At 45.4% G+C, this 26,883-nt stretch overlaps 1 protein-coding gene and 1 long non-coding RNA gene across 3 annotated transcripts in view; one reads left to right on the top strand and one right to left on the bottom strand.

The window, feature by feature from the left end:
• GLI2 (GLI family zinc finger 2) overlaps window positions 1-26,883 on the top strand; it is a 190,950-nt gene that overhangs the window by 138,913 nt on the left and 25,154 nt on the right. For both annotated transcript variants that reach the window (XM_019290581.2, XM_010407004.3), the window contains 5 exons: window positions 10,025-10,227; window positions 11,905-12,096; window positions 22,444-22,645; window positions 24,745-24,958; window positions 26,518-26,631. In XM_019290581.2, coding sequence (XP_019146126.1) covers window positions 10,025-10,227; window positions 11,905-12,096; window positions 22,444-22,645; window positions 24,745-24,958; window positions 26,518-26,631 — 925 coding nt within the window. The remainder of the gene's footprint in view (window positions 1-10,024; window positions 10,228-11,904; window positions 12,097-22,443; window positions 22,646-24,744; window positions 24,959-26,517; window positions 26,632-26,883) is intronic.
• Window positions 13,545-16,657, bottom strand: LOC109145692. The gene is made up of 3 exons (XR_002047328.3): window positions 14,770-16,657; window positions 14,489-14,579; window positions 13,545-14,354 (listed from the first exon to the last, which is right to left on the bottom strand). It is a non-coding gene; the product is annotated as an uncharacterized LOC109145692 (long non-coding RNA).

Raw genomic sequence — 26,883 nt, 5'->3', positions numbered from 1 at the left:
CTTACATTGCAGGCTAGAGCTGGCAGAGAAATGCCAGTTGTTTATTGCAGGCAGTTGGAGAGAGACTCTGAATTATTTTGCTTAACTTTTCCCTATGGAAAATTAGACCCTGGCAGAATGTTGTCCAGATTTTTTAAAACATTTATGTCTCATTCATGTTCATTTTCTTCCTAATGATAAAAAAAAAAAAAAAAGAAAGGAATAAAATGTGATAGGTTAAAAAGAAGAAATTCATGTTGAAGTGCTGATTTATTGTTAATTCTCTTATTTTGTACAGAAAAGTCAAGATGCTTCCAAGAATAAAGCTTTTTTGGAATAAAAAGGGTTTATTCCCTTCAGTCATATCAGTGAAAAACTTTTACCTAGTTCTGCTCTTCACTATATAATTGCTTGCTTTTCAGCATACTCGTTGCAAAGCAAAGGCTGGTTAGATCAGCCAGTCTGCTGGATCAGATCTTACATTACATCTTGAGCTCTTTGAGTGCCATTAGCATTTCCTTTTAGAAGTGAAGAAATATTGACAGTTTCTTAGGTTATCTCGCATTTTACTGCACGTTAGGGCACTTCAAAGTCTTTATGTAGTGATGGGAACTGTCATGAAGTAGATGTGAAAAGGGCCTTTGGTCCAACTAAATCTGTCAGCAAAAAGATTTAGGGCAGGTGGTTATTATTAGAAATCAATGTATTTATTATATATTGTTCAGGAATATTTCCCTTTGGAGGTTACTGTGAGTGCTATTGCTGTTTAAAATGTGTCAAATGCCAGTAAAATTAATTCCTGCAGAAAACCCAGGGAGCCCCAGCCAAAAGCTTTGTTATTATGGGAAGACACGTCTCTTACTCCTTTGTGCTGTGATGCACCAGAGGCAGGTACACACACAGCACACCAGCAGAGTGCCTGGCACATGTCTGTGTGTGTGTGAGATGTATTTCTGTGCAACTATCACAATCACCTCTATGTACTGACAGAGCTCCTCTGACTGCTGTGTCTGGAAAGGCTTTGTAGAGATCTGTGCTGTACCTGTTCCCATTTTGTTATATTCCCCTTTGTAAACTATGGGGTTTGGTTACTTCTGGTTAGTTACAACAGCTTACTGCTGCTTAGGGCAAGTGTGTCATCTTTCTAAAGCTTGAACACCAATGGTTTTGTCCTGTACTTTAGAAAAGAGAAGCAGGACATTTCAGGGTTTTGTAATTAATTGGATGTAGGTTTTCCTTCCTTGGTGTCTTGTTTAGCTATAGGATTTAAGTTATAGGACCTTGGATTATGGGAAGAGGACATTCCCAATAGAAAAGGAGCATATTAGCAGAAACATTAATGCTGGAAGTTGTTGTCCTGGAACAAAGATTCATTTTCCATTCACCCCATGATTTACAGCACATTCCAACCAAGTGATTTGGCTATGGTCTTCTGGCATAACATTGTTTGCCCTTTCCCTGACATTTCGCATATAAAGAAAAGTTATGAGCTTCTTGGGCATTCAAGGTACCAGGAAATGCAGGAGTCTACCTAATTTGTTAACATGAAATTATAGATGTCAGACACAGACTCTGTTAGTTAACATTGGTTAGAGTAATGCTGCAGCCAGTTGATTGTATTACAGTCATGATGAAGAGGAATGGTCTTTTTTTGCTTTTCTGGGATATGACAGGTATGGAGCTAAGGCAGATTTAAAGTGTAATGAATGAATAAGCATTTTCTGTGGTTTGCCTGACTCTTCCATGAGCTCCGTTGCTGTGGTGTTGCTGCCACTGTCTTTCTCTTTCCTCAATGGGTTAGGGCTGTCATAACACGGAAACAGACTTTTCCAAAGTAGTATAGGAATTGTCTTTTAAATGCTAAACCCATCTGTAGCACTTGAATGTTATAATCTTATAAGGGAGAGAAGCCTCCACCCAAAAGTAGCATAGGAAGAAGACACTGGGCAGGGATAAAAAATTCAGATTTCTTCCCCACAAACATACACTTCCATTTGTTTTCCCAAGCCCAATGTCTTCACAGCTACAAGCAAAGTATTCACTTGAAAGTGCTAATATCCTCAACATGTGTCCCAAGGGAAAACATTGAGATGCAGAGAAACAGCTGTGTCACATCCGACACATCTCTCTAACACCCATTTCCCACATCCCCACACCAGTGTTGACTCCTCTCAGATCTCCCTCAGCTCTGCCATCAGGATCTGGTCTGTGTCTACACCTCTCCCCATCTTTTTCCCCACCAATTCCCACCAGACTTGCTCCTTCAATCCACCATGCCACTGCCTAGCCTTCATCCCCTCCCCACCCTGAGCCTGCAGCATTTTGACACCCCAGCTCTCAAATTTTGTGACTATTGGAATCAAGTTCTCGTGTCTGGTGGTTTCAAACTGAAGCTCACATGCCTCCAGGTTTGCACTGCTCCTTAGCTTTGCTTTCTTTCACTGGGTCCTGTACTTCTATCCACACTTTCCTTCATGTCTTTTCTCTCACTTTTCTTCCTTCTCTCCACCTCATCTACCTTCCTTGAAGTTCCCCTTCTTAAAATATGCTTCTTAGCTGAAGGCTTTCATCACTAATCTCTCAAGAAACTATCTTAGAGCCTCATCTGCTGTGCTTTGATTTATTCGTTGTGCAGTTTTTTTGGCAAGTATCTCACAAGAACTGAGCTGGTCATCCTTCTACCTCCATTCCTAAAGAAAAGCTTGTGTGAAGAGGTGGGCTTTCAGAACTTAAATTAAAAGATCATGTAAGTAAGATAATTGGATAAAAAAAGGATATTAGGATCTGAAACAGAATGTTTACTTGCTTTGATGTGCTTTGGGAACATATGTCTGCACAGTGGGTTGTGTGGCTGATTAAGTATGAAACAATCCAAGAAAAAATCACGACTATTAAGCTTAAATCAAAGATCTCTCCCTAAGACACTAATTTGATTTGGGTTTGAAGGTCCCATATCAACCCTAATTTCTACCTTTGATGTCTTGCTTCTTTGTGTGTTGTATAATGGAGGGCAACCTTACTTATAAAAATTTGCGGTTTTCTTCCATTTTAAAAGCAAATATTGTTATTGTTGTTGTGTTGCAGTTGTGGCTACAAATGTCAGCCAAAACTAGACCCATGTTGTGGTAAATGCAGCACAAATGCAATAAGAAACCATATGTGGTCAGGAGAATTTTTAATCTGAGAACCAATTCCTGTATTCAGGCTCCCAACTTTGCTCCTTCCAAAAGTTGCCCCTGTCCCCTCTGAGGCTGCCAACAACCTGCAAGCTTAAAAACATTGTTAACTTATGGTGAAACTTAGATGAAAAAAGGTTTCAAGCTCTAAACCAAAACACTTTTGATTTCATGATTAAAAAATAATATATATCAGGTAAAGTCAAATAGGTTGATTTGTTCTTGGGGTTAGATATTTTAAATTTAGGATTGAAGTCAGGTATGTTCTGGAATGGTCTTTCAAAAGGAGAAATGAAAGATGTTTACACTTTTTTTCCACTTTTAAAACCAAAAATTTTTTTTTTTCACCTGGAGCAAGTATTTTAAATTGACCTCATGTGCTAGAAGTTGCATTAAGTCTAAGGGATGGGAAAAATCATGCAAAGAAATTGTACCTGCCTTAGATTATGATACTGTGTAGACGAAAAACAGAGGAGTCATGTTGGAGACCTGTTCTCGTTGCTCCTGCCATCACTGGCAGAATTTGCTTTGATTTCAGTAGTACAAGATTAGACTGTAGGCATGGCAACTACCACTGCCAATGGATGTGGAGTGGGATTTTCATAGTGTCTACCTAAATCCTTCTCAAGGCACTGCCCAAACCACAAATTCACAAATAAGGGATTTCCTATTCAGAGATTTGTGTCTGTTAAGGCCCAATGGAACTACCACAGTTACCTGATCTGACACCTGTAACACTGGCCATGGGATTCCCCTCTTTAATTTCTACAGTGGGAGAAATTACTATTTCCTACTATTAAAACTCCAAGCCTTGCAGTGCACTTAAGGCCCATCTTTTAGAAAAAACATCTAGTTTTGCTGTACAGTCTTGTTGCAATGCTGAATTTACCAATTCCATCCATAAACCCATCTGATGGGAACTTACCCTTGTTGTTAAGAATATCTTTTAAAACAGATGTTTTATTGTTATAAATCTTTTATTATTATTTTTATGCTTCCTTTTTAGCTCAAAGACACGTTTGAGGGGAAAAGAGAAAATACAAACTGCATGAAACATGCCCAATAAATTTCTGCAGAAAAGCTGTCACAATTTTTGTCCAGATTCACAATCTCTGTAACATCTTATAAGTGAGAGCATTAACTGCTGAATTAGCAAAGGTAGCTCTGATTTTCTATATATTCATCTTTCTGAATATGAAAAAAAATTATTAACCTTATTTTAGAGCTGAGAAGATACAAGGGAAAAAAAATTACTTGTGCTGTGCATCCTGATGGAGAGGGGGCTGGGAGTTGTCTCTTGAGTCCCCATCCCGATCTCTTTGTAGAGGGACACATAGGCTGGTTCTCCAAGTTGATAGTTTTATATTCGATCATCAGGTCACTTTAGTGGGTAATTATCAACTTGTTGCAGTGCTGGGAGAGCTGGGAAGCACGAGTGATTCCCCATCGCCTCATTACCAGGCTGCCCCGCGCTCCCTGGCAGCGGCTGGGGGGAGAGGCGGCTGCAAGGCAGCTCTGTGCTGCTCCTGCAGCACATCCTCTGCTCTCCGAGCTGAAAAAACGGCAGGGAGGGAAATCTTTGTGAATGATCAAATGCCATGTGAATTTGATAGTCATGGCCCAGGTTTGACCTCTGGAAGTTACCTTGTTTTGAGGGACCTCGTGGGGTTTGATCCTGAGGGTACCGCACAACTGTTGCGACCTCTCGCCCTTCCTGTTGTAAGGGACTTTACATCAGAAATAAACAGAGGTGAAGCTGAGGGGCTGGTGAGAGCTGTTTAGACTGAATCATTTAGCATGAATCCTGGGGCACTTCAGGTTTCCTGTTGAATACAGGTTTGGCATCCCATCCATTCAGTGTCTGCCATGAGAGCAGTCCATTTTTCAGTCATCTATATGGCTCTCCTCCATCTCCTTCAGACAAAAGTGGTGTTCTGGGAAAACAGGACTTGGAAAAATGGGCTAGGAAGTTTTATATAAAACAAAACAAAAGCAAGGGTTTTTATGTGGGGTTTAGAAAGGATTGTTGGTTTTAAGAGCTTTTTTCTTATGGCAAAACTCTACCGGGCTATGGTACTCCTCCCCGTGAGTAGTTCTGTTCCTTGCTTCTATGTCTGTTTAGCAGCTATGCATTTCTTTATTGTAGAACAAAGCAATTGCCTTCAAGTGTCCATATTCCATTAAGCATATGGAAAAGTATTCAGCCCTTTGTTTTCTGCAGAATGAATTTATTTGTCACATAAGTATTAATTTAGACTAGTCATGGAACATTAGTGCTTGATAATTGTCTGCATTTTTCTGGGGTTTCTTTAACTGGTGGAGATTATTTCAGAAATGTGCAACTTCTTTAACTGTTACATTCATTGCTGAGTGCCCCTTGCAGAGGCAGCAGACTCACAGCAGTGGCGAGATGCGGTGAGATGTTGCTTCATCTCCGCCACGTAGGATTTTGGGATTGCTGATGCATGTCCACAGAGGGAGAGCAGGAGAAAGACACCCCAAGGCCCTGTTCAAAGCAGCCAGCACAGATTTTGCCAGTCCCTGTGGTTTTCCCTACTCAGGAGCCCAGCCCAGTTCCTCAGAGAGGATGCTGCTCCTCTGCTGTGAGACCATGAGGATTCTTTCTTGGCACTACATCCAGCAGTGGCATCAAAGAAGAGCACCTGCCAGGCTCCGAGGCACACACAGGAACATAGTGCTCTGCCTCACTGAAAACCACAGGCTGAGGTTTCTTTGTCTTGGTTTTCAAAGCAAACTACCAGCTCCTTCCCCCAGACTTTGGGATAAGACTGCAGAGCTTCAGATGAGCTGTCACTCCTTTCAGCAAAACCCAAGAGGCAGGAAAATTAAGCAGATCTCTTTTCCCCAGTGAAGGACTGTTAAGGAGTGACCAGGTCCTGGGAAACCACCAGAAGTCTCCCAGTGACCCACAGGCAGTGTGTGTCTCATCTCAGATGCTGGTATCTCTTCTTCTGCTGATCGTGCTCCTCTGCTGTCATGTGTTACCACTGCCTCACAGTTCTGCTCTGCAGGTAGCTGAAGACAGGGAAATTGCGCCAAGATTTTTGCCCTCCCAGAGGGGTCATCCACTGTTCTGGTAAAGACCTGCTCTCTAAAGCCTTTAGCTGCTTGTATGCCCCCACCATCAGCATGAGGCCCAGCAGCCCTTAGGTGGCATCAGGTAATATCTCTCACAGTTCAGTGTCTCCCTCTGTTAAAGAGCAGCAAAGGAAAAGCCTCTCCTGGGTAGGGGAGGAAATGAATCCAGGCTCATGTGCTTCGTCAGAGATGCAAATTGCTCTACGAGTCCTGAGCATTAATTATAAAGCCTGGGCTTCTCGCTGGAGCCGTGGGGAAAACAGGCCCCTGGCTAACATTAAATTTAATGGCGTTTGGACACCCAATTCCCTTAGCCTATTTGAAAACCAGAATCCCACTTTCTCCAGATATACATGTGGTCCAGTGAAATCCCTCATCCCACTGCAGACGGCAATGTTTTTATAATGTTGTGTTCAGCAAAGCCAAGAGCTCTCCCTCAGGTGGTGGGGTGCTTTCCTCATGCTATCTGTGGGATCCAGGAAAGAAGCATGGATAGCAGAGGTCTGGTCAGGGAGCTCTGTGGGCAGGCTGAAGAATGCAGCTCTGTCACCGTGGTTTCGTTGCATGGGCTGGTTCACCACACCAAGCTGAAGGTTGTCCCACTGCAGGGTGTGGGGCATGGGCATGGAGAGTCCTGCATGCCCTGGATGTGAGCTGGGCATGGGGACAGAGCTGCCTTCCTCCAGCACTGCTTCATCTCTCATTCACTGCCTCTAAAGAGCAGGATGTGATGGTTCTCCTCTGCAAGGAGCAGACCTGTGAGGATACAGCTGCCTCTCACTGTGTAGTTGCAATGCCAGTGTGATGGCTCAATGTGGGACATAGGAATGAGGTAAGAAAAAATGCAACATGGAAAAAAGTGGGAAAAAAATTCAAACCTTTGGGGAGTTAGGAGCAGAGGATCCCCCTGGCTGAGTGAGTTGTTCCTGGTAGGCATCTCCAGGAAGCCACGTTATTTTGCAATTTGCTGTGCTATGGGATGTTGTTTTGCTAGAATTGTAGGTGTACAACAGTGAGAGGTGATATCTGCCTGGGAGGGCTCACAGGAGCCAGACCTTGATGGGAGTATGGCTGTCCTAGTCCACAGATGGAACAATGAGCAAGGACAGGCTTTAAGCAGAGCCATAAGGAGCTGCCTGCTCTCTAGCCCAGTCTTTGTGCACAGGGCCAACTTCATGTTCAAACACCAGCTGGGTTTCCAGCTGCATGCATTTTGGGGAAATTCTTGATCTTTTTCCCAGTGTTACCTCTTTGTACAGGGTGGAGTTTTCCTATTCTGAAGGATTCCAGCATTTCTGCCTAATTTAGCACAGAGAAAATGAACAGCAAACCCTTCATATTGTTATACACATTTTAGATGTCGGCCTCACAGTTTGATCAGCAGAGGCTCCGAAGGCTCGTAAACCTGGTAATACATAGTTCCAGGACTGCATCAAAGAAGTTCACAACCCTTTTGGGAGAAGCTGTGAGTACTGATGAAAGAGGGAACTTATTGTATATGTAAGAAAACTTCTTTCATGGCTTATGTATTAAGGCAGGCTCTGTGGCCCAGGGAAGATTGGGGCTGCTTTTAATTTACATCGCCCCTCACTTATATTAAGTCTTCGTCAGAAGAAAAATTAGTCAGATGTTTTCTTAATGACATCATTTTTTTTAATCCTGTTTCATTTTTTCCAGATGAGGCGGTGGAGATTATTAGAAATGAATTGAAACTAAATCTGGAACAGAGACTTTGATTCACTTCTCCCTCCTCCCCGGTAGAAATAAATTGGTCGGCTCCGTGCTCGGATGCCTTTATTAGCAGCCTCGACAGAAACCAGCCCCAGCGGCCTCGGCTGCAGCTTCCTGAGCTCGCCGCCGCCACGGCTGATGTCATGGCGAGAGGCACCGGAGAGTGACTTTGGTCACCCCATAATTTTGGTAATGGAAGGCCATGGCAACACAGGTGGGGAGGTTATGAGGTCTGAAATAGCAATGCCATCATCAGTTTGTCTTTCAGTGTCATGAAAGAAAACAGGGTCGATGCTGGTGGGTGTTCCTCTGGCAAAACCCCGGCCTGGGTCTGATGAGCTACCTGTTTTGGTGGCTGTGCATCTCCACAGAGCCTTTATGTGTGATGGGTTTTCACTGCCTGGTATTTCATGCCACTGAGCCACAGTGTGTATTGCTACAGGAAAGTACTTTGAACTATAAATATTTCAGAAAGCATTTAATTTACTACCCATCAGCAGAAAGTGTTCAAAAAGCCACAAGGTTTACTAATTTATCGGAAAGACAGAGAAACACACAGAAGATCAAACAAAGACAAACATGCTCGTTAAACTGCTGAATAAGTATGCAAAGCTTGTATTACATTTCTGTGTGGTTTTGTTGATATGCAAGTATTACAAATAAATTGAAATACACCTGAACTGTTGATAAGGCAGGGTGGGACTGAGATCCTGAGCTGCTGGTGGTGTGTCGAAACTGCTCAGACCATCATGTTTGTAGTCTATGCATGGAGAGACAGATCTTACATGCACTCACTAATGGCATATTTGGATAGTCTTAGTGAAGGGCCTTTGTAATACCCTCCCTTAGATCAGCCCACATCCCAGATCCCTGACCTCCAAATCGCTGTTGTCTTCTGTGCCCAGGGTGCAGCCCCCCAGGGTGCACATCCATGTCCCTCAGCTTTGCCAGAGCACCCAGCCAGGGACGAATGCTGTCCCTGGTGTGACCTGTGTGTCAACACCAGCTCTGCTTCCAGCAGTCTGTGAGTACAGAGGGAGCTAATACAAAGCAGATTTTGCTCTTTTGTTTTGCCTAATGACAGCTCTGCCTCATTTAGTTTCTAGCTCAGATTTTCTGCTTCTCAGGTCAGGGTGAGTAACTTTTCCTCCTTTGCACCCTCTGTGGTTTGTCTAAGACGCTGGAGGGTACAGTAGGGCACGTGTCTGGGAGAAGTCTGCAGACTTTCTCTTCCATCCTTTTTCACCCTTCAAAAAACTGCTTAAGCAGTGAAACACGCATGTGACTTACTTTTGTTACCTGCTGAATCCCCCAGCATTTACTGACTTTATTCTCAGGTAGCACTTGGGCTGAGGAAGATCTGAGGGATTTAAGAGAGGCGGCCCCCAGAAAGCATGCAGTAAAACCTCTCATGAACTTTTGCCCTCTGAACCATACCACCAACCTGTCAAGGAGGTTTGTGCTGGCCGTGATGGATGCAGGAGGTTGGGCTGCTGCGCCGGCACGGGCCAAGCCACGCGTGCTGGGCTGAGCAAAGCACAGCTCAAGATCGCATAAGTTCTCCTTGCAGCATTTCCATCCTTGCACAGACTGCCCTGTCCAGGGCTTTCTGCATGTGGCAGCACTAAACATCTGGATATCCAGGGGCAGTGAGGAGTTTGCAAACCCCAGGTTTGCTTCAAATATCTTTGTATGGCTAGCCTCCTGTGCAAGGAGGTGGGGTGGGATCTCTAGCACAGGGTGTGTTCCATGCCTGCTCTATGTGCAGGCACTGCCTAAAGCAGCTCATGCTCCTTTCCACAACAGCCCAGCTGGGGTGAGCCACCTTGCACAAATACATATTTAGTGCAATATTGGTTCGTGTCCACGGGAAGTTTGGGAACTTCAGACTCTGCATATGCCAAGAAGGGAGGGTTTTCCCACTATGCTTGAACTCCTCTCTTGGGGACGAAGGTAGTGGGGCAGGACAGAGAAGGGTGGCAAGCAGCTTTGTCTGCTCTGGGTGGCTGTAAGTGACAGCGTGTCTGTTTCCTTCCCAGGCCTCCTCCTCTGAGCGGCAGCCCCGTCATCTCCGACATCTCCCTCATCCGCCTGTCTCCGCACCCCGCCGGGCCTGGCGAGTCGCCCTTCAGCCCACCACACCCCTACGTGGCACCCCACATGGAGCATTACCTCCGCTCTGTGCACAGCAGCCCCACACTCTCCGTCATCTCTGCTGCCAGGGGCCTCAGTCCTGCCGACGGTAAGACACTGTGCTACTGGTACTGCAGCGATTTTGTAGCTCACCAGAACTGAAATTCCCTAAAACCCGGGGATTTACAGCTGCAAAGGCTCCGCAGCTGCTCTCTGAAGTGGGAGAGCTGTCTCTTTTTGTTTTCTTTTTTCCCCTTTAACTACACATTTGTTTTGCATCATCGCACTGAGAAAGCGGAGCGTGAGAATAGCTATTACTGCTGGATCATATTATAAATATTTTGCTTAAAGTACGTTCCTTTCTGCAGCACTCTCTTTCTCTCTTAGGAGCTTCCCTGTTCTTATGTCTCTACTGGGAGCCCAGCTTTCCCCAGAGAGGGTCACAGTTGTTCTGGCTGCCTGACCTGGCTGAGACTGATGTTGCAGGGGAGACAATGCCAGCTGGGTTAGCCCCTGTTGGCTTTGTGTCTGGGGTCAGGGTGGCTCCTGAGTGAAGGCAAGGGGCCATACTTTCTTCCTCCTTACTCCTGAGCTGCCCCACAGCAGTCTTCAGGGAAGGTGAGGATGTGTGGGAAGCTGGCTCTGGGTGCAGGCAGAGGTGATCATGCTCTCTGAGCCCTATCAGACCCCACGTTGGGGAGATGGGGACAAAGAAATCCAATAGGGAAAGGGGAAAATGCACGACACAGCTTCCACTTGGCAAGGTGTAAGTCATGCCTTACTTCCTCAGAAGAGCTTCATTACGCAGTTGCAGGTGGCTCCTCAGTGCCCAGGGAAGCTGGGCTTTGGGGACTTGGTCTCTGCATGCCCAGCAAACCCAGCATGCTTTGGCTCCTAAGCTGCTGCAGGGGCCAGCGGCCCTTCAACACTGCAAAGCAAAGGGCACCAGAGAGCAACAAGGCCCCTGGATTAGTATCTGGCAACATGAAACTATCTTGTATGACTAAAACAACATCACTATAGTGATGGGGACATGCATATGTCTTCTTCCCTCCCCTAAAAGGTCATCCAAATTCTCAGGCACCCACCACAGAGAGGTCTGATGGGTGGTGCATGGGTGCGTTCTGCCCTGTCCTCTCCTTCCAAAACCAGTTTCATTGTTTGCTGCAGAAGAAAGGCATTGTGGTTTGGGTTGCTTTTCTTTTCCTCTCTTTTTTTTTTCTTTCCTTGTTTAAGGTGGTGGTAAATAAGTTAATGGGGCAAGCGGGTGGGGAGGCAGGTTTGAAAAATTACAGCTGGGAGAAAGTGAGTGTAATTGGCTTTGGCAGCCAAAATGGTTTTATGCTGCCAGACACTAAACCTAGCTCTATGCATTAGACCTTGGCTTTAATTTCCTCACGCTGCTATCGGGAACTGGGCTGCATTTGTCTTTCCTTCCTAATAGGCAGGGATGTTAATGCTGACAGGGTTACTGCTGTCGGCAGCCTGGGCCCTCTCCCCCCTCCCAGGGGTGCTGGCTGCGTCCAAACTGGAAGATTATTAGAAGGGGGAGCGAGAGATTGTTTATAAATTTGCGGAAATGGAGGAATGCAGAGGCCCCAGCCTGGTCTCCTTTGTCCGCAGAAGCACGCCCAAGCACACGTCACACGCGCCCTACACGGAGCCGTGCGGCTGGGGCTGGCGGGGGGCGCGGGGGGAGACGGGGCCACCAACGTCAGCTCCGAGGTCTAACACTGCGGTGGGAACCTTCTCCCCATGTTTCTCTCCTCGCCTGCGGCTCCAACAGTGGCTCATGAGCACCTGAAGGAACGAGGCCTCTTCGGGCTGCCCCCACCACCACCGGGAGCCAACCCTGCTGACTACTACCACCAAATGACGCTGATGGCTGGCCACCCAAACCCCTATGGGGACCTCCTCATGCAGGGCGGGGGAGCAGCCAGCACAGCCCACCTCCACGATTACTTCAGCCCCGTTGATGGTGAGTAACAGCTTGGGTTCTTCCTGGCATGGCTGAAATTTTGGGGTAGATGGATGGAACTGCCCTCCAGTTGAAGGTTGCTTTATGTGGTCACTCTGCCCTGCTGTAACCTTTGGGTGCTGCAGTATAATTTTTGGCTTAAAAGGTCACCTCCTTCCATAAATATATATAAAATAATCATAATTTAAAATATGTACATCCTGGTCTCTTAGGGAGGATGGCATGGCTGTGGCATGGCTGTCGCATATGTAGGAGATAGGCTGGTCCAGCAAGCTGGGCATTGCTGCTGTCCTGCTGCACTGACCATGGGGGACCAGAGCATGCCTGGGGACAAGCTTCACCTACAGCTCCCCATCCCACTCTGTGTTTTGACTGCTTGGTGTCTGGGGTGAAGGCGGGCCATGTCCATGCCTAGCCATGCTAGGCCCAGTGGACTTCTCATCTTGGTTGGGACCTCTCAGGTCTACAAGGAGAGAAAATATCTGAACAGGGAGACACGCTGGAAAGAATATAATAGTACTTTGTGCAAGGAAATACAAAAAAGCAGGAATGTGGTATTTCTGATAGCATTGCGTGTTACAAACCCAGAAAGCTCTTGCTCCTGGCTAAATGAAGAAGAAACAGAATCATGTTAGGCACTGCAGTGCTGAGTCACCCCTGTGGCCTGACTGCTGCCCTGGGAAGAGACTATCTGGAAGCATATATGAGGTCTGAATGATTTTTAGAGCTGTTAGAAATGTCTTTCCTTTCATTTCATGCTACATTTTGCAAGAACTGGGGTTGTCAGATATTACATAGGGCAGTTTGGGGATTATTTCTGCTGCAAGAAGGCGAAGTCTCAGCTCAACTTTCAGATTCGGCGTCTGTTTCCTGGGATGTCTTTGGATTTGCCTGTGGACCATTATAATTTTTGGAGTGGAGATCTGCATCATTTCATTACCGCTTCAAAGTTTCTGTTGTTGAGCTTTTAAGATGAAAGACTTTGTGGTCTTGCTGCTTCATAAAGCGACTGGCTTAGAATGATAAAAGCTGTTCTGGCTGTTCAGTGATGGGAGTTTACAGATATTTCTAATGGAAAAACAGTTTCTCATCTGCAGCTGCTGTGGAAGCTTTACCTGAACATTTTATGCTGACAATTCCTAGATTAATTTGGAATGTGGTTCCCAGTTTGAAAGAGAGAGCACATGCTCCTTGGTACCATCCTGCCCTCTAACACTCAAAATATATCTCAGGCTTCTCTGTTACAAAGCAGCTGGTCAGTAAGACTGCTCTGTCTTCCCTCCCAAGGGTTAATGCCTGTGGTTATAGCAGATGGGTGCAAACGAGCCCTGCCAAGTTCTCCTCGGGCTCATGAACAAGACTCCTTCCTCCTTGCCTCCTTATTAGTCCATCTCTGACCAGCAGTGCCTCACTGAAGTGCCAGATAAACAACCAGTGAGGGAGGCAAACACAACTGTTTTCATGGTGGTACAGGCTGGCTCCCAGCACACCAAGATGCTCATCCTCTGGTTTGCTGAAGATCAATCTTTATCTGAGGTACTGAAATACTCCCCTTGGCAGAAGACTCTCATACTGCTGCCTTCTCCTGAAAACAACTCTACAGTGAATCATGTATCAAAGGTCTCGGTTTCATGCAGCCAAGCTCATAACCATGATTCACTGCAGAGCCAGGGCTCACCAAGCATTTATTATGATCTTTTGGAAAAGCTTTGTTGGTGATTAACTGGAAAGCCTTTTCTGGGCCTTCGCATGTTCTGCATGAGATGGAAACTTTCAAATATTACGAGAATGTGACATGAGACACTACTTTTTAAGAATGTGTAAAGGAGCACCAGTCCAGTACCAGTCTCTGGTCCACGTGCCTGCATTTATCCATCACCCGGAGAAAAGACAGAATTTTACATTATTAAGGCAGAGAGTAAAATGGATGGCTCTGAAATGCTGGATGAAGAGCCAGTGTCTCCTTCTCTTTTTAGAAAGTTATTTCAAAAATTTAAATCAGCAGGGCCTAAGTAAATAGTTGAACAGATAATTTAATAAAGCATCCTCTTATGGTGTTTTTCTGAGACAAGAATATCAGTAGCATGCATAAACCCCCAGTGAGTCACCATCTCACTGCATCTGTCATTCAGAGAGCCCTTTTCTTCCCCGGGAGCCCAGGAACATAGAAACTTTACAAGAACTAGTTTGCTAAAAAAGCAGGTGGCTCTTGTTAAACCACATGCAGCACCATCATTCATCTGTGATAACACTGGCACCTGCAGAAGAAAAAGCAGGAGATAAGCATATATTAATTGTGGCCTATTCAGTATCACGTCACTTCCAGACATCTGCAGGCTGGTCCATGGGAGCCATGGACACTGGGAATGGTAGCTCTTCCACAGACACATACCTGGGCCTTTCTGGCTCCTGTAATTGCATTTCTTGGAGAATTTCTCTGTGTCTTCATGGTTTTTGTCAGTGTTTTTCATTCCATCATGTGTCTAAGGTCAGGAAAAATAATAGGATAAGCTGGAGCTTGTTGGTGCCAACCCTGTGCCAGGGCTGCTGAATGTTCACATGGTGACTAAGCTGGGCTGCTGGGCTGCCCAGAGCTGCATCTCTACTGGGTTTTCAGTGTGCAGCTAGAAGTAGTTAAATCACTGAAGTAGACCACATTTAAGTTCTACGTACCAGTCTGCTGGGGTGTTCAGGCCAGTTCCAGTGGAGACTAAACAACCCTTCAATTAGTTCTCCTGTTCCATTTCCTCATCCAAACAGGGACTTGAAATCCAGGAGTGGAGTTTGAATCCAGGCTTAATCCCATTTTCTGGAAAGCCTACACTTTCAAATCAAAAATTAATCACTTTCCAATGTCATGGTGTTGCTGACGGAGTACATTTGATAGTATTTACAGGTTCTAGTCACCAGATCAAAACAATCTTTTGCATTTCTTTTTTAGAAGTAGTGCTACACGGTGGATTATTCCAGGTGATGGAGTGGTTGCGCAAGAGCATCCCTGGGTCAGGAAAGACTGGTGGGGAACACAATGACCCTGGAGATGGCTACAGCTTTCTAAGCATGTTTAGTACTTCCAGCTGTTTTTTTCCCCCTAGGCGTAGGGGTTCCTGTGACTACTCTCAGCCCTTCAGGAGAAGCCATTTTCTCTCAGGAGGAGTGTATCCATACTGACTCAGTGCTGCTGCTGTTATAGCCTGTACATCAGCAGATCTAAAAGTGCTGTACAAAGCAAAGCCATTCCATCACAAAGAGAAAAGAAATCAGTGAGTGGAATAGTGGTAGCTTTAGGAACAAGATCCAGATCTTTGGAATAAGATTCTTATGGCCAGGGTGAAAATTAAAGATCATCTTTAAATCCATCACTTTGAGCAAGCATTGAGACTGTGATTGGTTGACCGTGCTGAGTCAGGGAATGGGGAAAAAGCATCTTGAGTGGAAGTTAGGTCCAGAGTAGTCCCTCATGTCCGGAAGGCTGTATAGACATGTTTGTGCAACAGTTACCAACAGCAGGGATGACCCTGCAGTGCTGTCATTTTGTTCAGTTCTGGAGCTAGAGGGGGAATCCCTGCCCTGGTTTTTGCTGCCTGATGCTAGATAGTCACAAATGTCTTGATTCACAATCAGCAGTTTAACTGGCAAAAGGCTTTGTTCAGCCCAGCATAGCCAGCAGGCCAACAGCTGGCACAGTTGCCTGGGATGTGGGCAAGTCATTAAGCAGGACTTTATTTCCCCAAATCAAACAGTGATTCAGCTTCACCAGCCTCTTTCAGTCAGTGTTGTTGGAGCCTTTCTGCTTGAAGGAAATTATTTAATAGCCAGCAGGGTAAGGAGCAGGGCTGGCAGTGCAGCCTGGTGGTGACTGCAGTCGGCAGGCACGTGGCCGGGAGAGGTGAGCTCAGGACTCTCTCCAGCAGGTTCATGTGGAGCAACTACACAGGACAAAAGCAGAGAGCTGAGCCTCATGGTGACCTAGATAGGAAGTGCTTCCCCTGGGGCTGGAGGGACCAGCAGCCCTGGGTTTGCAGGCTGGATGTGTTGGATCACAGATGACTTCCAAAACAAGCCCGCTGTTGGCTACTCTGGGTAGACGGCGCGCTCTGTAGTCGCTTCCTTAAAAACTCTCAAAGACTTATTTTTTTGTTGTTTTCTTTGTCCCAGCATAGAATGGAAACTTGCTGAAATCTCAGAAAAGGTTCAGAAAGCGGGAAACAATTTCCCACCCATTTCTAGCCAGCAGTGCTGTTTTTCTCCCCAGAAAAATATGTGCAGAAGAGAGAAGAAGTCCCAGAGCACCCCTTAAGTGCTGTGTCTGGAATCCTGCTGCACTCTGGTTTCTAAAGAATTCAATTTACATATGCAAGTTGGGTCGACTAAACAGTTACCTTGTGGATTGGGAGTAGAAGAATGCAGCCTTGTCTTTCAGTGAGGATTTGAGGGAAGCATTAGTATTCCTTGAACTGCAAAGTTGACCAGCCTGGGGAGGGAAGAAAGAAGGGTCCCAGGACAATGTCTGGTGCCAGAACAAATGTCCAGCATCTGCTGCAGTCTAAAAAAGAGGTGTGTTGCCTCTGCAGAAGGAGAGAGGGGAATAAGGAACATAAGAATGTTTGTAGTTTATTGCTGCTTATCGATTAAGGGACTATCCTGTGTTTTTATGGGGCCCTTGGATTTAATTTGGTGATGGGAGTGGGATGGGGGGGGATATTTCTGTACACTTTGGATGGAGTTTTCTTGGTGAATGGTGAGGAAGAGCGACCATTTTGATAACACTGTATTTATCCTGGGGCTTGGCCAGGAGATGCAGGGGAAGCAGTGGCTCTGGCTGGGTTTCAGTGAGGCGGGAGGAGGGCAGGCAGGGTGCGAGCCATCTGCAGCCCATGTGCCTTACAGACTCGTCTGTTAGGGAGCAGATTCCCCTGGTGACCCTGTACAGTTGAGATCACAGCAACATGTTTGTCTGTAAAGAGTTTCCTTACCCTGAAGATTTCCTTACCCTGAAGGAGCCTCGAAGGAGCTCCCACTGAGTGCCTGGCGTTTCCTTTCAGGAGGCTTTGCTGCCACTGTTTCTAGTGTGACATAAGGTCTGACTTCTCCCTCCAGAAAAAAACATCTCTTGTAAAATCCGTCTGGCCCACGGCCACAGAAGTGGTCGGAGCAGGAACCTCTGCTCCCACATCCCAGGTGAGTTGAGGTCTCATCCTGCCTTTGGTCACTGGGATCAGGCACAGGAGTCAGTCCACAAGCTGCCATGTGTAAGAGCTGACCATTTGGTCATCACTGACCTGTGGATTAATCTAAATTTGGGAGGAGTATCCCAGTTTCTGAGCAACTTGTGGATGTGATAATTCATAGGCACCACAGGAAAGTGCCAAGGATACTCTTGCCTTCTAGCAAAGAAATCTGGACTTTCCTCCCAGCTGGACTGGGCTGGGACATTTGGCAGACACTGCCAATGTCACTCGAAAATTCAGCCTTGAATTCTTGCTAGTTTAGAAATTAGATGTTTAAACACACACATCCCAGGGGAGAAATGGCTTTTGGTTGTGAACTGTGGCATTTACATTTACCCTGAAAAGATAGTGCCACTGTAAAGTCAGGAACTTTTCTACTGAAAAGTTACTCCAGGCAGTTTTGAAAGATTTCCTAAAATATGTGAGTTATATTTATTCTCTAGCATGTAGACCAGAGCCCGTGACAGTCACTGTATCGGGGTCTATGTGTGAAATGGTAAGGAAAAGCCCATGCACAACAGTTAAAACACTCTAAAATGTATCTGGAATTGACTTTTTGTAAGGAGAGGCACCAGGGTCAAAGGCTTATGGTAAGTTTTTTATTGTCCTTCATGAGCTGCCATCCACAATGCTGCCACCAATGCCCAAAGCTTTGGGCTCAGCCTGTGCTGTACCCTTCCATTCACCAGTTCACTTCTCCTCCTGACTTGGGAGAGAGAAGGGGACAGTCTTTTGGCTTAAAAGTTCCTGTGTCTTACTCCAGGCCAAAGGATATTTTTGTTGCTTGAAATCTTAAACAGTTTTACTTCTAAGCAGGTATCTTTAGCTTTTGAAAAAAATAAAAAGGAAGTCGGATTTTCACATTTAGAGCTAAGTTTTTTAATATACACCTAAGAAATAAAACCCAAGATGTTAGTATGTGCATAAAAACGGGTGCGCCAACATTCTATGTTTTCAAAGTGCGAAAGAGTTAGTTTGAAAGTAAAGATGACATACCTCAAATAAGCAAGTCTCTAGGTCAGCTTTTAAACTCATAGTTATTCCACATTCCAAAGTCCATGGAAAGCATCTGCTGACTTTAATAGATGTTTTTTCAAGACAGAACGTAGAAGTAGCAGATACAGAGCAGCCACCACCTACCTTGAGGATGCTGTAAAAGGTACTTGGCTGGAGACACTATCTAACACCAGAGGAGGCAGCAATACAGAGGTCTCATGAAGTTATCTTTTTTCTTGTTTTGCTGCATGGGCTTTGGCCTATCATTTCTTTGTGGGCCTGGGTGACAAAAAAGAGGTTTTTCCATATCTCAGTAGGATTCAAGGGAAAAAAACCTGAAGGTAAGAAGGATTTCCATCTGAGGTAGAGAGAGGCACAGAGAAATTAATTTTAAAAACTGAAGTACTGATAGAGGACTGGAATGAATTTTGAAATAATCTCCTACATTTATTTCAATGTGTGACTGTTTCAAATTCATGTTAGCCTATGATGATTTTAGGTTTCTGAACACAACAACTTTCAGAACAACAGAAAAAATGCCAATTTTTTTTTCTGTATAGGAGTGTTGAAGGGGGCTACTCTGACAGTTTGGGAACTTGCCCCAGCATGTTTTCCAAACATCAAAAAATTCTTTTAACTAGCCCTGTTCATTCTGAGAAGTCAGCAATTTTGAAAGGGGAGGGGAGAGAGGACTGTTAGTGATAAATGTTCCCAAAGCTTTCCATCTGTGTGTCTGAAAAATGGATCCCACCTTTAGCTACCTCTCTGGGCACAGACCCTTCTAAAGCAGTTGTTTGAGGTTTTTCTTTTGGAACAACACTGAACTTCAGGCAGCAGAGGACTTTGCTTATGTGGCTCAGTGGCTGTCAGTCAGCCTGTGCTGAACACCTTGCTATGTACAGCTACACAAATGCTGACCAGTGCTACTGCCTGGTACCATTTAACATTTGTACTCCATGTCCTCAGATCAGGAGATTCAGGTCAGGCAAACTTTATTATTTAGAACAATCCCAGTGTTGTTAATCTGCTTTTGAATAATAATTTTGAAAAGGTTCTCTCTTCCTAAATGCACTAGTGAGCATTTCTTCACATGCTTAAACTCCTTTTCCGTTTCCCAGACGATTCTCTTCCCAGGCACCTTGGGCAGGCTGTCATTAAGAAGAGAGGAATTGTTCATCCATAGAATGATTTTAGGTCACAGCTTTCTGTGGAAGCCCGCAAGACCTAAGAGACTTTTGTGTAAAGCATGAGCCCAACCTATTGGATCTGCTATCAAACATTTCAGATAGCCCACAGTACCTGCAGGATCTAAATTAGACTGGACACTAACGCAATGCATATTACTGGTTTGGGCTGGAGAATTCCCAGGCGAGCTTGAAAATCTGACAGCTTCCCGCAGAGTTTTACATGGGGAAAAACTACATACCTGTGTGCAGCAGGGAGGGGTGCCCACGTCGTCTGCACTGCTAAAACCCAGGTTTCTGTTGGACATCAGGTCTTCTTCCCTCTGAAAATTAATGGAAACCAATGGCTGATCCAGCATTGTGGGCATAAATCATGTGAAGGAACAGCGAGAAATGAGTACAAGGCTTTTCTTTCTATTTAGTAATTTATCAAGGGAAGTGGCACATTAATAAACAGATCTCCCTTGAGATGTGGGAGTAACAGAGATAAATATGACTGTCAAATCTGGCCTGCTTCCTTCTGTTAGAGAAGGAGGAGACTGTGGGAATGCAAATGCAGGAAACAGTATCTATATCTGGAAAGACACATATTATTTGTAGGACAGAAACACTGACAACTCATCTGAGATGGGGCCCCATTGCACTTGGTGCAGTACGTACAGAATAAAATACAAGCCCTGTCTAAAGGAGCTCATCTAAATAGATGACACTGGGAAATAGGGACACAGAAAGAAGCAGCAACTTGCTCAAGGAGGTGTGGCTGGGAACGACTGGGAACAGCACCCAGGCCTTTCCAGGTTGTGGTGCAGGTTCCTTACGGCCAGAGGACCATTATGATCTGAACACAAGCAATCTTCATGTTGTTTCATCCAGGGCTCTGGCAGGGCTCAGATTTCAGGAACCAGATGTGAAGTTTGGCAATTCTCCATTTCAGCCCTTCAGGCCAACCTTTGCTGAGGGAAGTTCATTTGCTCAGTTTGGTTTTGTCTGCAGTGCCTCTCCAAAGTGGCTGCATCTTTTCCAGCTTCCAAGGAAGTGCCACTCAGGGCTAGAGTCTTCCAGCTGCAAGCACTAGGGAAGTTTGAGCCCAGTCCCTCCAAATCATGGGACAGCTTTAACACCCATGAGGTGGTTTTTGTAGACTGCTGCGCTTTCTGTTTGCTGCCTGATCTTTGATCCATGTTTTCTAGTGTCTTTCTGCCCCGTGAGGCTGCACAATGTAATTATACAAAATATTATAAGAATGTGTTCAACATACATGCAACAATCTGATTTTTAGGAGAAATTCCCAATATTGTCAGTATTGCAATAAAGGCATTGCATCTTGAAGCTTCTTAGGTGTAGGACAAAAGTCAGAAGAGTGCTTGGTTCAAGTACCGACTTAGCCTTGGATTTCCAGTGGGACGTTGGGCAAGTCATTTATCTTGTGCAATGAGGGTCATTATGGGGACTAAGAGGATGGTGATACTAAACCCCATTGATTACACAGCACCCAGACATGGTAGTGACAGAGCCACTTTGGTGCACAGGCGAGTCATGTGGAGACTGCAGCTCAGCCACTGGTCTCAGGGAAATGTTGACACAGACTTCTGTGAGCCAACGCAAATCAAGGAATTGTTTGATCACACTGGCAGAATATATTTTACCTCCTTCTACATCCCATTCACCCTTTCACATACCAGCACTGTCATCAGGACGGAAAGTTCATGCTCTTACAAAGTGCAAGGTTTGTACCTGATGGTGTTCAACCAAAATCAGTGCCTTCAACTAGCTAGAGGGAAATAGCTCATATTTCCTGTCTGGGTAGTCTAGTGTTTTATTCACGGTGTGTAATAGGATATACTCATAGTACGCTTTCTAGGGAGACCACCACTGGAAAAGTCAGGTGGTGATACATTGCTGTGCTCATCAAGGGAAGGAGCTGGAGCAGCTGAGCCCTCCTGCACCCCTGGGTGGATGGCAGGGATTACCAACCAGGACCCATTGCCAAGTGCTATATTTTACCCTTAGAATTTTGTTTTTTTTAAATTCACAATCCAAACAACTGCTTGCTTTGGAGGGATGAGTCATTCCAGGCAGGGTTTCGATCTGGTACGATGGTACTGGGGAAGGTTGTGATATGGCCCATCTGCAACTCCTGTCTGTGCCACCCCAGAGATCTGCAGGTGGGTCAGGCCTGGGCAGAGTTTCCTTTGGGTGAAGTCAGTCATTCCAGTTAGCAGTGCCGAAACACCGAGGGATGCCAAACTTGTACAGTAGTAACCCATCATGTATTGCAGATCCATAAATGGGCCTGGCAGGGTTGGAAATTACTTCATGCCTGAATGATTGACAATTGCTAATAGGGTCCAGGCACTGGCAGGTCCCCTCGGAGGGGGAGAGCTTGAACTTTGTGCCTGAGCTGCCAAATTGCTTTCCTTAAAACTCTTAATTTACTTTCAGGGTTTCTGGAGCCTCGCCTCCTTCATTAATTGGATGGTCAGCATTGTGCTCATGCTCATTTGGTTTCCGTTCCCCCCGCACGCAGGCACACACTCACCATTTGCAATGGTCTCCCCAGCTTGGATGTGCAGCTCCCCGGCCTGCTGCTCCTGACACCGAGTCAACGGGCACGGCTGCACTCATGGAAACCTTGTAGGGCTTTCTCTCTTTTAATTTTAAGTTAATTTAGTGCCTATGAAAGGGGGTGATGGACAGGATTCTGTACACCTGAGGACAGGAAAGCAAGCAGGTGCTCATGGTGCTGCCTGACCCCTGTCATTCAGCACCCAGAAGAGAGGAAACCTCCCATCAAAGGGCAGTTGGTCCCTGCACTGCTCCTGGGTCCTGAACATCCCACAGCAGTCATGAGTGCAGCAGTTCTCAGGACTTCCAGCCCGTCTGCAGGAAGGGAGCAGCCCACTGGTCTTGTCTGACAAAATCTCTCTTTCCTGCAGTGTCCCGGTTTTCGAGCCCACGGGTGACTCCAAGATTAAGCCGGAAACGAGCCCTGTCTATCTCCCCGCTCTCTGATGCCAGCATTGATCTCCAGACAATGATTAGGACCTCCCCAAACTCTCTTGTGGCATATATCAACAACTCCAGAAGCAGTTCAGCAGCGAGTGGCTCCTACGGCCATTTATCTGCCGGGACGATCAGGTAAAGCTCTGGGATCAGCTCCATTCAGCTGAGGAACCATCCCCACGAGAGAAAGGATGATCCTCCAGCAAGGGGCACCTTCCCTTCCTCGCAACCTCTGCTTTTGTGCATCAGGGCTGTGTAGTGTAGTAATTCAAGGCCCCCATCTGGTTTTGCATGTGGAAGGGTATTTCGTGGCATATGGGGTGGGGTTTTTTTGGCTGGATTGGGGTTATTGGCTACCACATTTCCAGTAATTACAGTATGATCATGCCTCCCCACAAGCAGAAACAGATAATAAATTTATCTTAAAAAATGTTCATTGTGAGCAGTTGGACTGGTTAAGAAACACTTCGATTTAAGAGATTGCCCCAAAGTATTGTCCAAATTATTGGCCCACATTCTTAGAAAAAATGTTGCCTGGGTGGATAGAAGAGCCTAATTCTAAAAGTGTATTTAAACCAAATCTAAACCCTTGAGTCAAGTTTTGTTCAAATCTTAATTAAAAAGCACTTACATTAGGCAGCTGACTCTTGTCAATTCCTACTGTGATTGCTTCACCCAAGTTTCACAATGTTATTATTCTTTTTATTACTTAACTGTTAAAAATGTTAGATCTAATTAACACTGATGTTGCAAAGCAAGGGTTATAAAGATTATGCATGCTTAAAACTTGTGGGGGAAAACAGAGATGTTGTTATTAATAAGTGTAACATTAATTATGTAAGTTACTTTATCCAGCAGCATAATTTAGAAACTGACTGTAAAATCAAACATAAGGCTGACTTGAACACATTGCAACTTCTTATCTGGTAATCATATTTTTTATAGTCTTTTTACCTGTCATCATTAGCTACACATACCTGTAGCATCTTAACTTATACTCAGATATTAAGAGTAATGTCTGGTGTTTTTAACAAATCAGTATCTGGGGACTGACCTAATGATCAACTTCTGGCCTCCAAGAGAATAATCAACTAATAATAAAGAATTTGAAACCCTTCTCAGTGTTCTAAAAATATATCCTAAATGTCAGGATCTGTAAAATGAGTTACATATATAACAGCATAACTGCCAGAACTTTGGCATGAAAAGACTTTTTTGTTATTATTTTAACAGCGTCTTAGGGGCAGGAATGAAATACTCTCTCCAAAAGCAAAATTGGTAATTAAGCGTGTTTCTAATTATGGCCCCATTCTCTGAGAACTCAGACCCTGGGCAGTTTTAGTGGGGAGAGAGAAAATACCATGAGGGTAAAGGTTCAGGACAGCCACTTCTTGAAGGTGGCAAATAATCAGTTTTTGGGCTGAATGTCTATGGTTCGTGCATCACATGTCTAGAGTTACCACAGAGCATCTCCTGTGCTTCTCTATCTCTGCCCAGTGAACTTGCCCCTGGGAGTGAGCCCCTTTTTTCCAAAAGAAGAGCTTTGTTTTTACTGCTCTCCAGTGCTGCATCTTGTCTCAGACCTGTTGCCCCAGTTATTGCCCAAGCAGCCAGGGGCGAGTGGTATTCCTGGTCACTGCTGACCTAGATTGGAGATGAACCAGTGACCTACATAGGAAGGGTGACATGCTTTAGCGGTCCCCTGAGCCAGCACTCCCCTCACCTGAATGCAGAGTAAATTGCATAGTTTTGGATTATGTTTAATGGATACTTATTCATCCCTGCTGTAATCTGTGCCAGGTGAGCCAGGTGATGCTTTTTTTTCATATCCAGGTTAGCATAACCCCAAAGCTGCAAGTCTGCAGAAGAAGTCTGCCTGGGAAAACCCAGGAGCCTTAGGGGCTGCAAAGCCAGATGCGCCCAAGTCCCATCCTCTTCTGCACTCCCTGCCGAGGGCTTTTGTTGTTTTTTTACACAGGAAGCAAAGAAATTACAATCAGTCTAATGCTCGGGTGAAAATGATTCCCAAGTTTGCTGAAGCATGTGCAAGACAAACCGTGACTTTGCAGTAAAGCAGGCAGTCAGGTTTAACCTGGCATTGAAGGCGTGTAGCTGGGCATTGCAGCCTGGCTCCTGGAGTCTCCAAGACACCATAGTTGAATCAGTCACTAGCTAATCTGATAAATATTGTTTAAAATAACTCCTTATCATTTCTCTTTCTCCTGTTGCTGCAGTCCGGCATTCAGCTTCCCCCACCCGCTAAACCCCGTGACGTACCAGCAGATCCTGACCCAGCAAAGAGGCCTGAGCTCAGCCTTCGGACACACTCCTCCCCTGATCCAGCCATCCCCAACCTTCCCCCCGCGGCAGCACATGGCAGTCATCTCCATGAACCCATCACCGGCACAGAGCAGCAGCAACAGCAACTGCATCTCTGACTCCAGCCAGGTAGGGACAGCCATCCTGCATGGCACATGTGGAAATGGAGGCACATTCTCCATGGGATGTAGGCTTCCCTTCATGGTGGCTGTGGGAGTTTTAACAATTCTCTTTTTACTCGTGCTATCCCCTTATGTTGCTTTTTCTTTTTCCTGGCAAGTGTTTCTGAATTAGTCACAGACAAATTTTGTGCCCATCTCCCTTCTTTGCACCTACCCATGCAGAAACCAAAGGCCTTCATCCATCAAAGTATTGAACATGATATGCAAGGTTCATCCCAGGCAGGAAATCTCCTTGAACACATTATGTCCTGTTGAAATTGAGGGAAATCAGTTGCTGTAGTGTTTTGCAAAACAAGCACCTATGAACCAAGCTTCTTCAGTACCTTCACCAATCCCTCTTTCCTTTTTTGTACTCATGTGAACCATGATGATGGTCTTAATTTTTGGCATGTAAGTGCATCCTATGTAGGACCTCTTCACATTTTACTTACTGTTCCTTCTTTTTCGGTAGGTTTTCTCTCAGTGTGTCCCTGCTGTTGATTTTTACTGCTAAATTTTGCAAAACCAGGGGCCAGATTTTGAAAACCAGGAATGAGATCCCACACCTTAAGTACGTCTTACAAATATCTGTGAGCACACAAGCGCGTACATGTGTGCACAAGCCCTCCACATGCACTGGGTTAATGAATATGCCTAGCATATTCTTAATCATTTTTCTTTTCCATTTACATTCCTTCGAAGTCTAAATTGCATTGCTTTTCTCCCCAAAGACTTATTTCACCATATGTCACACCCATTTCAAATTGTTGTTTTAGTTGTATCATACTGAACTTTTAAGACTGGTTTATTGTTTTAGGGTTTCTCATGGCTGCTGCACTGCAAACTCTGTTTGTTATTGCAGGTTGTTTGATTGATTGGTTTTGTTTTCTCCTTACAAACTGGCTACCAAAATTATGTGGCTGGCAGGAGTTCTGCCTCTGTTTAATAATTTGCAGGACCAATCTTGAGCAATTAGCAAGAGTATTTAAAATGTTAATGTTCCAATTTTATGCACATACAATGGGATGTTTTTTCTCCTGAAGTTGTTCTTTTTTTTTAAGAGCTTAGCAAATTACACACATAGTCTTTCATGGACTCAGCACGCCAGAGCCCTCACATATAACTAGAGCCCCCTTGCTCCCCCCAGGAATTCCTTTTCTCAACAAATCATTTCGTCACATTGAGAAATAAAACTGTGGCTTGGGTGGGGGGTGTGTAAGGCTTTGATGGCTATGCCATGGACTGTATTGCTCTGGAACAGAGCAGCAGTGGCGAGGCCAAGCTCACTGGTGAGCCTGCAGAAACAGGGGCTGCCCTTGATTCTTCTTCCCTCTCTCCCATCCCTTCTGCCTTGCACAAACCCACATGGGTTGGTTTTCATATGAACCCCAGGCCAACCCTGCTCTCCCCTGCCACTCCTGAAGCTCAACCATGACTGATTTTTAAGTTAATTTTTAATGAGGAAGTGGGCCACTGTCTGTCGTCCCCAAACCCCGGTGCCATTTCTTGCCTGGTTTTCTTTCCTAGAGCAAGCAGAGCAGTGAGTCGGCCGTGAGCAGCACCGTCAATCCAGTAATTAACAAACGCAGCAAAGTCAAGACTGAAGTTGAGGGCTTGCTCCCAGTGTCCCCAAACACACAGGTAACCTCCCTGCTGTGAGCCATGTTGTGGGGTTGAGGTGGCGAGCTGCTGGGTCTCATCTTCGGGAACGATCCTCTTGGCATCTTTTGCTGCAGGTGGGAGCAAGGCAGCAAAATCTGCCAGGCAGGTGGGTGTATCTTGGAGCACAAAGCCCAGGAAGGTACAGGGCAGAGCTGCAGTGACTGAGTGAAGCATTCTGTGGGTACTTGGGACTCTGCTTGCTGTTGCTGTGCTTGGATAGGAAAAAAAGGA

Source organism: Corvus cornix, chromosome 7 (assembly GCF_000738735.6).
Source record: "Corvus cornix cornix isolate S_Up_H32 chromosome 7, ASM73873v5, whole genome shotgun sequence".
Taxonomy (NCBI): Eukaryota; Metazoa; Chordata; class Aves; order Passeriformes; family Corvidae; genus Corvus; species Corvus cornix.
The sequence above is the reverse complement of the archived record's forward strand: the minus strand, read 5'-3'. Positions and strand labels throughout refer to the sequence as shown.